We start from the raw sequence: 14677 nt of genomic DNA on the forward strand, positions 1-14677 counted from the left end.
GAGATGTGCTGTTTGTGGTGAGCTGTCAGCTGAACAAAAAATGTGATGCTTGACAACGAGTCAGAAGTAGCTTTTTTTTTTTTTTTTTTTTTTTAAATCACAGGCTCATCAGTCAGTCGTGAAGAATCCGCTTGTATATTAATCAGTAAAAACGTTTTATGAAACTACTGTCATTAAGGGGCCCTCCCCCCAGATTACTTGTATGTCTTTTGGTACTCTGGAGAAAGCTTTACAAAGTTTAATAAAATTGACAGAAAAATAAGTTACAGTACAAACGCCAGAGATGAAAAGAGTACTAGAATATTGTACTCAAATAAAAGTACTGTTACTTTGAAGAAATGCTACTCAAGTAAAAGTGTGAGAACCAACTCAAATAAAAAGTTGGTCGGTTAAAATGTACTATGCAGTATGTGTAGTATCCCATGTTTTCGCAGGTTCACCCACACTAGAGACTAAAAGTCAGGATATCTTGGCCTCTCCTGTTTAGATTTTGACCATTCCTATTGGAACTAACCAACGTTTTAGTGGTACTATAACCGCCAAGAGCGTCTGGATCCTTTAGTTTGGCTGATGGGCCATTAACAAGTCATCCCTCTTCATCTCCAACAATAGCACTGCATTCATCTCATAGCAGCAAGAACACACACAGCTCCCACACACTATAAACAGCCAGATAGTCTATCAAACAGCTTGAACCCACGCAAAACTGGTGAACTCTTAGCAGTGTAAAATGTGCTATTTTAGAAAAAATATGTTCATGCTGCCACCCGATGCAGTAATAGTCCTGCCAGTTGCACTGTGTCGTTCAGTTCAGTACACACAATGTCTCGGAGGTTACTGTTAGCAGCACCCGCACAATACTAAATGGATGTGTTTTTCAACACATCCATTTAGCTCTGTCTGATGCTGGTGTGAGTTGTAAGCAGCGTATCACCTGCAGCATAAAACCAAAGAACGACAATAAGTCCCCCCAGCATTTATATTTGTCTCTCCATCTCTCCCGTGTGTCTTTCAGTTCAACAGTCAACCTGCCACCTGATCATGCACATCCACACCAACCTATACAGATAATACAATTAACAAACTTTAGCGTTTCGTCCAAATGAGTCACATAAACAACATTCCTGATATTATTATAGCGTGTAGTGTTGGGAAACAAGTTTTATAGTCTAAAGATAATTTTTGGCGGCATTTTTCGGCCTTTATTTTGATAGGACAGCTGAAGACATGAAAGGGGAGAGAGAGGGGGGAATGACATGCAGCAAAGGGCCACAGGTCAGAGTCGAACCTGGGCCCACTGCGTTGAGGAGTAAACCTCTATATATGGCCGCCCGCTCTACCAACTGAGCTATCCGGGCGACCACAACGTTTATAGTCTGACAAAAAGTGTGATTTAGCTTTTTTTTTTTTTTTTTTTTTTTAAGATTATATTTTTATAGGACAGCTGAAGACATGAAAGGGGAGAAAGAGGGGGGAATGACATGCAGCAAAGGGCCACAGGTCGGCTGCGTCGAGGATTAAACCTCTAAATATGGGCACGCGCTCTACCAGGTGAGCTACCCAGGTGCCTGTTTCGCTTTCATTTCTGATATTTTACATAAATGCTTATATAACTGTGTCATGAATAATTCCCTTGACCTTAACTAAAGTGAAACCATTTGGAATTTTCATTAGGATGTCATAAATGTTTCAAGGCCAGTTTGATGACAGTGAATACAGTACTGAGTTTAGAGTTTTTAGTCTATATCGACAACGTTTAATTTCCGGGATTGTTCAGGTGCTGCTGGAAATTCTGCTGGATGTCCCTCTTTCTCCTTCCTTTGTGTTGGCGTTCTAACCTCCGGTGGATTTGTGATGACTATGCTTAACTGCTCCTCAGATCTCTGCAGGGTAAATCCAGACAGCTAGCTAGACTATCTGTCGTTTGTGTTGCACGACTAAAACTACTTTTGAACATACACATGTTCCTTCAAAACAAGTTCCTTTCTGAGGCTATTTAGCAGAGGCACCGTTGCTTCATCTGGCACTTAGCACCGCCCAAGTGATTGTGATTGGGTTAAAGAAATGCCAGTAAACCAGAGCATGTTTTTCTCCTATCCCGGAATGCTGTGTGGACTCGCCAGACCTTCCTTTGCAGCGCTGTGGAGGTAGGTCTGGCAATGCAAGACTACTGAGTTTTGGACAGATAGCTTTAGACTACTTGTTGCTAAAGTAGCTGTTAACTGTAGTTAGTTGCTCTTAGCTAGTTGGTGGCTGTGGCCCAGGTGGTCAGAGTGGTTGTACCAATTAAAAGGTCACGGTTCGATTCACGGTGGGTGTATCTGTGGATACTGTCGTCAAACTGGCCTCCTCCGTCAGTCTCCGAGGCTGTGTTCGGTGCCGTCTGGCTGTCTTCACTGGGACCTCCGTTAACCGTAATTGGCGAGCAGAGTGCTATGTTTGATTCTGCATATTTTTGAATTTCCAGTTAAAACAGGAAGCTAGGGAGGGACTTGTTGCGTGGCAGATATTGATTGGCGTTTACAATTGACAATAGTGCTGAATGTGCGTTACATTCACCTGCCAGCAGTTTAGCTGACTCTGCTGGGACTGAGAGCTCTCAGTGAACACGGCCGGAGCCGCCGGAACAGGAACAAATATAGCCTCCGAGACTGCCGGAGGAAACCAGTTTTACAATAGGGAATGCAGTATCGAGATGGTTTTGGGTTTGGCTCCTTGCACCCCAAGGCTGAGTCAGTTAATAGGACAACTGTACAGCTAACCAAGCTAACTTGGCCAGCTAACTACAGTGAGCAGCAGTTAGCGGTTACTTTAGCAACAAGTAGCCTAGAGCTATTTGTCCAAAACTCAGTAAGTCTCCTTGGTTCTGTATTCACGGTCGTCAAGCTGGCCTTAAAACATTTTATGACAAGTCCGAAATTGTTTCTCTCTACTTAAAGTTAAGGAAAATATTCATGACACAATTATAAATTGTCTCATGACAGCCAATGTCAGAACCAACAACTTATGACACTTTAGTGTAATGTTAACACAAGCTAAATAGTTTATTTACGTTTGATAGGCCTGCTATTGTATGTTATATTGTCTTGCTAATGTCAAGCTGTCATAACAAACTTATCGAACATTGCTAACTTTGCATTAAAAGTGTCACAATTTACTAAATGACACTTAATGACAACAGTCGTAAACATTCATAAAGACTCCTTCATGTTCATGACCGTCATGTCATGGTTATAATGTTGTCATGTTAGTCTTATGCACATCCCTTCAAATAAAGTGTTTCCACAGACAGAGAGCCCTTGCTTTACAGTTAGATGTACAGTGTATGTGTGATTGCTGGAGTGTAATGTCATATTTAATATCTCCAGATTAATACAGTGTAGAGAAGCAGAGAAATGCGCCGTTTCAACAAAGTCCTCCATGTAGTTGTAGGCCATCCAGAAGCTTTTTAATCCATCATGAAATTACAATGTCTTTGTAAAATAAATAAATAATTAGGAATCCAAAAATCATGTCATGGAATATCCGCTTTGCTCTGCGGCTGTTTAGTCATCTTTTGCATGAAAACCAAGGTAAAACTGCTAGCCTGCAGCCATCTTGCCTGATTACTGCTCGATTATGGAAAGAAATATAATCACCATTATTTCGGTCAATATTGAAATCACAACAATTCAACATGATTACTCGTTGACTTCTGGAAAGATGTTGCAATTATTGAACTTAAAAAACGGTGGAAAAAGTTAAATAAATCAACAGTAAAAAAAACACATACAACTGTGAGTTTACTTACAAAACGTAATGAGCTAAATAATTGTTTTTCGATTATTCTGTTTTTGTGATCATTGGGATCCGAAATCATAATCACGATTATATTTCGATTAATTGCACAGCCCTACTGACAGCTGTGTCAACCAATCACATGAAGTCATATTAGGAGAGCGCTTGCTCAGCCATTACATAGCCCAAGCAGGAGGGCCTTTTATTTACTGTGTATGAGTATTACATGCTCCTAGAAGACAGACAGAGAGAGGCCAGGACCCCTGGAGGTTGAAATGAGTGCGAAAAATGAATTGGAGATAACACAACTAACTGTTTAGATAAAAGCCTATTATACATTCACGTGACATCACTGCAGCATACATATCCTGATAACCCAGGTTGTCCTGAAAAAAAATGATGTCTTGATTGTTCATAACAGGGTTGAGGTTATACAAGAAGACCAGGTGACCCAAAGATTGGCAAAAAAGGGGTTTAAGAGATATAGCCTTTTCATGATCTCTATCAGTAAAACGATGAATGTGTGGAAGAGTGGAAGCATCCTCAATATGACAGCCATCAGATTCACAGTGTGTAGAATATATTTCTACACACCTAAAGTGCCCGGTGTCTTTTTGTGATATTACTAAACTGAATGCTCTAACTGTTGTTACAGACCCTGGCTAGGGTGAAGGGTGTGCTTGAATGTAGGGCTGAAACTAACGATTATTTTAATAATCGATTAATTTATTGATTCTTTTTTCGATTAATCGATGAATTGGATAAAAAAAAGCATTAATTTACATAAACTCAATACATACATACTTATTGTTTTAGTTAATAGTTGTGTAAAGGTAAGTAACCCAAATAGCAGATACAGACAAGACACACAGACAGACAGACACATACACACACACACACACACACACACACACACTTATTCATTAAATTATTACCATCATTGTAGTAAGTGCAAGTTAAGTTTGTTTATACACCACACACTATTATATTTGTCAACAATAACTGATGACAAAGCACATAATATACATAACAGATTGAAAAATTAATGGGCCAAAAAAGGCGAGTGAATAAAACCGTGTCTTTAGTCTTGCAAACTATACCACCCCTGCTTTATTACTGTTATTACCGAGCTAACGCTAGCTTGTCATGCAGCACCAGAAGAGCTCCTGGAGGGACGGTACGTTCCTCCCTTCAGACCGGAACAGAAGGAGGATAGTGTAGTGACTTTACCCTGCTGTTGAACTCCCTTCCTCCTCATCAAGGACTCCAACATGTTTACGTTTTAGGTGCTGACTCATCACCGTGGTGCGCCCGTGCCATGCCGTGTCGCTTTTGCTTATCTTGCAATTAACACGTTTTTGATTTATTTAGTGTGAAATGCTCCCATACCTTTGATGACTTGGGTCGTACTGATTTCTCTGCCTCCGCCGAGTGTTTCAGAACAACGTTACGGCTCTCTCCGGTCTCTCTCCGTTTTTCCTCTACCCCCGCTCTGCTCTTTTTTCTTTTCTTTCGCTCCGCGCTGCTCCGCTCTGCGCTCAACGCAATTTTTTTTTTTTATCTCCGCGACTAGGTTGCCTAATAGTTGCGTGACACAACGAATCGATAATTAAATTTGTTGCCAACTTTTTTAGTAATCGAATTTTATCGATTTTATCGATTCATTGTTGCAGCCCTACTTGAATGTGCCTGCAAACCAGTACAGTGGAACAACAGTAGAAAGAGAAACATTAAATAAAAACATGTCAGTTGAAATGTAAGTCAGTACCTTTTGATTGTGTCCCATAAACTTGAAATAGGCCATAATAATTCCTGGTATGATCTAGCTTTGGTTTTTGCTTGTTGGTTGAAGGAGACCCTTGGCCAGTGTGAGTATAGACCTGGTGGTCTGTGCACACCAGGCCCTCATAGCATGTTTGACTTGGAATGAGACCAACCAGTTTGGTAATCCACTAGTAATCCTATTAGTCTACACAGTCAAACCTTCAGCGTCATATCTGCCTTTAATGAAACACGAGGGACATGAATATACGTTTCCAAACCGATCACGTAGTCTTCATAGCTTTCCATATAGCCCATCTGTAACAGAAGGGGCCCCTGAACCACTTTGCTGAGTACATCCAGAAGTACCAGGATAGGGATAAGTGAAGGGGATTAAGAGTCCTCGGAGACTGATGACCCCAACATAAGGTCATCAGTACACTGCTGTTATATCCCCTCTTCTGTTACCACAATCAACCCTTTAAAGATTAGGCAAATGTCCTGTCAAATAATGAGATGGCAGATGTCCCCTCCCAAATTAATTATCTGGGTTATTCAAATATATAAACAACTACTAAATACCTTAGTTCAGTAAAGCAAAATTAAATTAATATTTTCAGGACTTGACATGTAACGTGCAATAACTTATCAGTAAGTAGTTTTAACCCTTTTCATCAACAATATAATACAAACTTTGTATGAGATGTTGATGTAGGGATTATGTACAGTTATAAATTGTAACAGGCACCCTTGTCAGAAAAAAAAATAAAAAATTTAAGCTGCAAGCAGCGATGAACGGGCCCTCGCACTCCGTGCACGTCCAGGGTACCGGTGTCTCCCAGTCGACGCGGCTGTGTATTTCGGTCGGTACCGTCGGACACTTCACGCAAGAGGTAGACTTAATTCCCCCCATGGAGTGCGTAGCGTTGTAAATTACATATTTCAAATTGTACACCACTTCTTGTGTCCACTATGTGGCGCTAGAGAACACACACTATTTATACTGTATGTCATGTTGCTGTATATCATGTTTAAACCACACTATGTCAATTTCAGGTAAATCTAATGATTTTCGTCAGGGCTTACTTCCTGTTGCCAGTAGGTGGCGCTATGACTAAAACTCATAGCTCTTATTGAGTTGTACATGTCCTCAGGCCTGGTCTCTACTTAAGCATACATCATTTGGGGCAGATTGGGCAATGTATGGTCTAGTTACAAATAGGGTAGAACGATTAATTACAATCGCAATGTCACTCTGTGCAATTACATAACCGCAAAAATTGTGACAGTATTAACAACAGATAAGGCCACGTGTCTTAAGAAGCTTGGTGTTTACTGTCAACTCACTTTACATCGTCTTTGCTGTCGCTTTTCTCTTACATAGCCGCTACGCTAAGTCTGACACCGCTCACCTCAGTCGCTCTCCTCCCTCACTCTCCTCCCTCGCTTCACCACTCAGAATTAATTGTTACTTAATTAATGTTTTAAACAATATACAGTCTTTCCTATAGGATTTTTTTTAGCAGTAGGAATAGTTTTGACGAACTATAGGGCACTTAACATCTACAACAGGTCTACAAAATGACTTTTACAAGAAATTCTTCATAGGGAAACCAAAACCCAAAGTATAGAATGAAATATTCCACTGACTCACTTACCGGTACTTATGTTTCCAGATGTTTGATATCAGGACGATGAGCTGACAGAACTGACAAGTTGTCCAATTAGAACGGACCCACCGCGGTGACGTTTTTGGTGGAGCTGTTCGTTTAATAGTTGACTTGGAAGAAAGTGAACGTTTTGACAATAAACTACACCAACGCAGCACAGTATGTGGAGTTAAACTGGATGGGCCCAATAACCTCTGAATAGTTCTACTTGTTGTTAAATTGCAATGTGAGTGGCAGCGTGCATTATGTCGGCAGGATAATGTAAAAGGCAACCGCGACTACATTGTGCGTCTGGCCTTGTTCTGAGGGCTAGAATAGGACTGTATTTAAACTGCACTGTAGCTGATACTGGTTTCCAACTTCAACCCAGGTGTGTCTGTTAAAACACAGATGGAGACAACTTCTCTCTTTTGATGCTTTATTAAGATCAAGCAACAGTACAAACATGGGCGTGGGTAGCTTTGGTGTGTGTGTGTGTGTGTGTGTGTGTGTGTGTGTGTGTGTGTGTGTGTGTGTGTGTGTGTGTGTGTGTGTGTGTGTGTGTGTGTGTGTGTGTGTGTGTGTAAGGTTTGACTAGTGTGTCCATCGACGCGTGTGTGTGGTTCTGCAAATACATAACATTGTAAAGGCTACCATACGCAATGCATAGGAATTATATATAGCAAATAATAAAAATAAACCCACTATTAATTACATCATCTTAATGCAGTGTAACTACTTCAGCATGTAAATAATGCACCTAAAATACAAAAGTGAGCAAGGGCGTTCAGCAATCGCCATTATATCGAATCAACAGCCACGTGCAATTTAGCTAGCAGGTGAAGAACACAAACAATGAAAATCACCATGTTAACTTAATTTAAATTTGCAAGACCTATAGACTAATACAATAACAGGCTTAAATGAACTGACAACATAAGTTATACAACCTACCGTTCTCAAGGACGCACACACTCGATCTAAACTGGCCAGTTATCCTCCGGACATCAACGCTCTTTTTTTTCTTTTTCTCCCTTTTCCACCGAGTGGCGCGTGTGCCAGCTCGCGGTGTGAAGCGCGTGTCTGCGCTATTCTCCGACATGCGCTCTAACAATCACTGCAGATAGACAGCCTTTTGTACAGCCCTATTTCTGATACCGTAGCGGCAGAAATTTTGCCATGGCGGGCCACCACTACAAAATCAACACAGAGGAAACACTGATATAACTAGTTGCTTTAATAAAAAAGAAAATATTCTTCTTTCACTTTTCTGCTGAGTCTTAAGCATACGGTAGTTTTACTTTTGAATCAGCACTATGTTTAAAAAAAATACATTTGTAACACTACAGTGCTTCATGCACAGGTTTTTCTACTTGGTGTCATACACAAGAGACCCCCTGCACTTCAGCAGTGCTGCAGAGAGGCCGTGCATCATCTAGGGTAAATATGTGTTTGGACATTATTATGCCTCCTAGTGTCCACTTGGGGGCAGATACAGTAAGCTACCCCACGAGTTAATGAGTGGGAGCACCACATGGCTTAGGGGTTGAGGAGCCAATGACACGCAATATCCTCAATTCAAATCCTTCTTGGGACCTTAATGCATCTCTTTCCCTAATTTTCTGTCATCTCTCACATGGTCCGCAACATAAAATGCCCTAAAGATAACAAGAAAAAAGATCAATGAGAGACTGAGTAAGTTATTTTCTAAATGTATGGTATTTTGTATCTAAAATGTTGTTTTATATAATGTGAAGCTTAATATTTGATATCTATCTGTTCAGTTTGGCTGATTTATCTTATCAGCAGATCTTGCCAGTGTTTCAAAGGTTTATTAGCGATGTAACAGCATTAGGCATGCTTAGAGCATGTCAGCATAGTGGAGTGGTGAGACTTTCCGCTCCTCCCTCACAGAGCTGTTTGTTCTCTCCGCTCCCCCGCTCAAAGCTGCTCCAGACCACTCAATATGGCTCCGTGCTCGACTCAGATTTCACCCCGCTCCACTCTAACCGCTCACTGCTTGCTCCAATAAAAAGGCTAAAAGCTACGTTGTACAGAAAATACCAATACACAGATGCATTCTGGGCTGGGCTCGGGGATGCTTTGAACTCATGGTGTGAGAGGTACCGGAGCGAAATTGGAGTGGGATGGAATGGGAGATAAGGCGACGCTACAACTTTTTTTTTTTTTAAATCCGCTCTGCACTCCATCCAAAATCCTCGCGCTCCACTCCACTCACATGCTCTGACCATGCTACATGAAGAGATTAATGGTTACAACACACACATTTTACAGTACAAACAAGATTGATGTCAATTTCATTATTTCACTCCCAGCATGCAGTAGGGCCCAGTTTTGCATCTTAATATACATTCTTCATTCGTTAAATTGACTAAATCAACAAGAAGTTGTATTTATATGTATACATGTACAGTATATCAGAAGAGCTTGCTGCAATAAACAGAAGAAGGGTTAAAGCAAGCCTGGATGTACTGAGTGCTTGTAGTATGTCTTAGTGTGCCAGAGGTTTATTTTTGGTCGCCACAGGCACATATAGGCTTACGCTATCCAAGCTTCTAATTAAAGACTTAACCAAAGCAGCAGACAGACCAACCAGCCAATGATGACTCCATCTATCTGTCAGTGCCAATTCTTGCATAACCCTTACAACTGCATCCTGTTATTGTTTTGCATTTAAATTAAATGTGACATACATTTTTATTTGTTGGTAACCTGTCAACATTTACAAAGCCCATTTAAATGATTAGTATTATAATTATTTACCATCCGCACTGTCAGAGCCTTTGGCATTAGAAAATGTTGTCTTATTATACAGTGCTTTTTTGTTGCATTTGTGTATTTTAATGTAGGCATTTTTAAGAATTTTAGTGCTTCAGTGTTAAATAGCCTTTACAAAATGGATTGATTTATGCCAATCCACAATGCATTCAGGCTATAAAATACTCATTACCTGAAAGACTGGTCTACTGTTATCTGATGTAATGGCTGGTCAGGTCCGTGTGTTACATTTTGAGGGTGGTGGTGTGGAGTTCCTTATGCACCTGTTTGTTGTTCCCAGCAGAGGGAGCAGAGCAGCTCAGAAGCCAGCGGTATGGACAAGGGACAGATCAGTGCCAAGACCTCTGAGGTGAGTTATGTCTGGAAGGAGCTTGAGGGATCTTTTTAATAGTTTACATTACACCATGTCACCCATTATGTTTTCATTGCCAGCATCCATTTAGGTCCATTTCACTGCAGTGTAATGCAGCCCAACACATCTCTAACTAGAAATCTGTCACTTGGTTTGGTTTCTCAATGAGCAATATTTAGCTCAATATTCCCAATATGAGTTGATTATATGACATAAGCTAAGTTTCTTCTGTCTGTTCAAGTGTTTGAGAGCAGGGAATGACCAGATTCGGTAAAGATGTTTAGAGTTTAATCTTTGGTCCTATTTGTTTGGGAGTAGTAGAGGATATGAAGTGATTAGTAACTCCAGAGCTTCTTTATATAATATGTAAATTAAATATTTTCCGGATACAGTTGTCAGGCTTCAGCCAGGATGTGTTTTTAAAGTGCAGTTTCTCTTTGTGCTTCTTCTAGATGTGCAATGTCTGTCTTTCTCCAGTTGTAAAGCAATGAGACAGTAGTGCTGTCTATACTGAAGGGTTTTAAATGCACAAACTACAAAAACAACAACTTTTGTCCATATTAGTAAATTTCCCTCTGTGTATTCTGTTCATAAAATGCAGGAGTTAGTGGTTAGTTTTTGATTTTATGAGATTCACACATACTATACATTCTTTTCAGTCAATACGTTGAAGTACTTTCTGCCGTAATTTGTTTTGTTTTTATTTTCCTGTCACTCTGTGTGCTGTTCAGAAAGCAAAAAGTGAGAAATATATCTATAGAAAAAGTGATAATATTTTACATTTTAGTAAATAAACAACATAGTACCTACCATGTGTGCTTCCTGAAATACAGTTTAATCAATGATTGATCAGCATGAAGCCCTTATTTCATTTTCACCTACTGTAGTTTGACTGGAGTTAAATCCGAGAACAGATCTGAAGACTTTTGAATGACTTGGGAGAACGCGTTATGGTCAGGTACAGGCTAGCTTCGAGGTCAAAGAGTAGAGCAGGCGTTTTGAGTAAATCCATCAAATAGGTTCTTAGCAATGTCAGCACTGTTGTGCACATACAGAGACAAATCCAAATATATCACACCTAGTCTGTATATATGAGCGACAGCCCTAATAAAGGAGGTTTAAGCATTCCTCCTCTCTAATGCAATAAGTCAAAGCTGGCCGAGCCGCATCACCTGAAAAGATTAGCCCCTGTTGCTCTGGCAGAGGCAGTGTGAGCTGGTCACTATGTTCGGTTACAACCACAGGAGACTGCGAATGTGTGGTTACTTTTTCGTCCACAAATGAAAGCAGTAATCAAGGTCAAATTCTGCTACACACCTCTTCACTATGATGGCACCAGCAAACAGGTACCAGGGCAGTTTATGTGGGGGAGTGTGCTGCAGTTCAGAGGCTTATAGTCTCTAGAGGGGAATGGTTTGAACATCAGAGGGGCTACGTTTACCTGAGATCCCAGGTAAACTTAGATCCCAACGATCTTACTGGCTGATGTGGCAGGTTAGTGATTCTTAATATAAAGCACTAAGAGCTTTTCAAAAAACATGTAGTGCTGTAATATCTGCTTTATTTTCTTCAGCAGTGCAATAAAGTTTACATGGTAGTATACTGTACTGTAGGATGGATACGTGCATCTTGCATATGAATATAAAAGTTAAAGTCTGTTAATCATCTTAAAAGAGAACTGCATTTAATGCGTTTTCAAAGCAATAAGAGACTGACTTGTTCCTTCAAACTGTGGTCAATACATCTGTGCATTTAGACTTTTCAGTAATGCCAAATGCAAAGATGAAACAAATCTACAAATCAGAGGCATTATCATTTAAGTCTTAAAATGGAAGTAGAAATTGGTCATAAAGGGTAGATTTTACAAATGTAATTCTGCTATAGGTTAAATTAGTGAAACTTTTAATCTATTCTTTTTTTGTATTCTTTTTATGTTGTTAAGTAACTCAAAAAGGCAGACCCAAATTGGCAGATTAACTCTGTTCAGCTGAACATGAAAGTTCTGATGTTTAATTACATGTATGTTTGTATGTTCATCTTGTTTGTGCTTTTACATAATCATTCCTGAGCTGCTCATGTGTCTGTGAACATTAGTCAAGATTGGAAAATTCTGACACCAATTCCGTGTGATATTTTACTGTTATATATTCTAGTGTCTCATGAAATAATTGTGGATTAAGGTGTACAGTTTGCAAGTCTTGTTGACTGAGAAGTGGTTCTGTCAATTGATGTGATGACCATACACATTTGGAGACAAGGTGTAGAAACTATAGTTGTGGGTTTGGTGACAATCAGCTGCCAGGGTTTCACTGCAGTGAAATTGCATTAGTTGAATTGCTTTTTCAAGTGTTGCGCTTTAGTGTTAGTTAGTTTAACCCTAACCCTAACCCAAAAAACGTTTTCAATTTAAAGCATGTAGAGATGCACTTATATGAAAAATCTGGCCGATACCAATAACGGATATTAACATTGCTGTTATGGCTAATAAACAATATTTACCGATAGGGCTGAACAATTAATAGTATTTGCAATTAAATCGTTAATGTTAAAACAAGATTTTTTAACTGCAAAGGTTGCAATTACACTCTGGTCACGTTACACGCGAGACTATATGATCCGCGGTAAAACCCCCTGTGTGTTATTCTTGATGGCACCAGCCATTTTTTGGCACAAAATATTAATATTAAAATGACCCTAGTCAAACCTAACCTCACACGCACGCACAAACACACACGCGCACGCACAAACACACACGCGCACGCACACACACACACACACACACACACACACACACACACACACACACACACACACACACACACACACACACACAGAGTAAAAAGTCTGTCACAAAGTCAGTGAGTGAAATTAAAGCCAGTGTGTTGTTATGAAGTTCCATCAGTCTGCCACAGCAGCTAATAGCCAGCGAGACGGAGAGCGTGGGAATCTAATTCATTCCGCTGAGCTGACGCTCTCGTCCTTCACTCTCGTCCCTCGCTCTCTCGCTCATCCAATAACATGCTTAGTCGCTCAGCCTGGAGAAAGGAGAGAGAGGAGGAGAGGAGGTACTGCAAACAAGAGGCAGAGGATGAATGAGAGGGAGACAAGCTAAGGAACGATTTTGGGTTGTTGGAGGAAGCCAGTCCAGCTGCTAAGCGTTTTCAGTGTGTGTGTTTGTGTGTGTGCATGTTGTGGCTGATGACGCATACTCTGCTCTGAGATGGCGTTAGGAATCCTGATTGCCTTCAGCGCTGTGGAGGAGGCATCCCAATCCTCACAAGGGGCCCACATGCAGTAACGTCTGTCCGCCGTGGCTTCTCTCCCTCCCCAGCGTGTGTGGGTTCTTTTCCTCATCTCCTCCCCCTCTTCTTCTTCTTCTTCTTGAGCAACACCTACCTTTTTTTATCTTTCCTCCTCGCTTACTCACACTGGTATCTTTTTCTCCATGTTCCTGCTTTTTTTCCTCCAGTGGTGATAGTAGTGGTGATGAATTTGGGCATAGGTTGAGAGCTCCTTTTTTGTCTGGCCAGCATGGATTGTCTTTGCATTGTCACCACTAAGGTAAGAGACACAGCGCAATTGAATGATTCACTGGCCCAGAGAGTGGATGAAAGGGAGACATGGACTGAGACAGAGAGTGAATGAGCACTGTGGGAGAATGAGGCATGCAGTGAAACAGGAGGAAAGACGCTCTGTCTACACGTTTGTTATTTCTGAATGTTTGAGCATGCACACAGGTCTTTGTCTTTCCTCACAGTCCTGCTTGTCTTCATCACCTTGTCTCTTTGAGCTTAAAAGTGAAGAGTTGAATACATGTTTTTCGGCATTGCTATAGGATGCTTTCTGTGTATATCTACTGTGAGTTATCTCTTCACAGAGTGAGTTCTCTGAGTATGTATGTGTGTGACAGAATGATTCATGTTTCCCCTCTAACTACAGTATGTGTCTGTCTGTTGAGATATGGCAGCAGAAGTTAGGTTGAACTTCTGTCAGCCAGCTTATGGTTCTGCTGCAGCACACGAGCACTTCTGATAGTCCACTTGGCAGAGGTTGCAAGCAAGATGCTGCATTAAAGAAAAACACAAATCCCTATGCAAGCTGCAGAACTTCATTATTATTTATGTTTATTATTATTTGTGAAAATGTCACAAAAAATGCACATTTTGAACTCCCACTCCCTAGCTTGTACTGTATGCTCTTTACTTCAATGGCCATTGCATCACTGGAGAGGGGAATCCTCTCACAGCTAGGTTTTACTGAAGGCAACAAGTATGATCTAGGACACTGTATCTTTCTCCTCCTACCTAAAATGAAACATGAACATTTCTTTTCATAAGAA

At 40.5% G+C, this 14677-nt stretch overlaps 1 protein-coding gene across 3 annotated transcripts in view; it reads left to right on the plus strand.

Moving 5' to 3' along the window:
* The window catches only part of LOC114566355 (disks large homolog 1-like), a 152708-nt gene that overhangs the window by 47201 nt on the left and 90830 nt on the right, over positions 1 to 14677 (plus strand). For 2 of the 3 annotated variants that reach the window (XM_028594739.1, XM_028594740.1), the window contains exon 4: positions 10267 to 10335. In XM_028594739.1, the coding sequence (XP_028450540.1) occupies positions 10267 to 10335 (69 nt within the window). The remainder of the gene's footprint in view (positions 1 to 10266; positions 10336 to 14677) is intronic. The other variant, XM_028594741.1, reaches the window with a different exon arrangement.

This window comes from Perca flavescens, chromosome 13 (genome assembly GCF_004354835.1).
Source record: "Perca flavescens isolate YP-PL-M2 chromosome 13, PFLA_1.0, whole genome shotgun sequence".
Classification (NCBI taxonomy): Eukaryota; Metazoa; Chordata; class Actinopteri; order Perciformes; family Percidae; genus Perca; species Perca flavescens.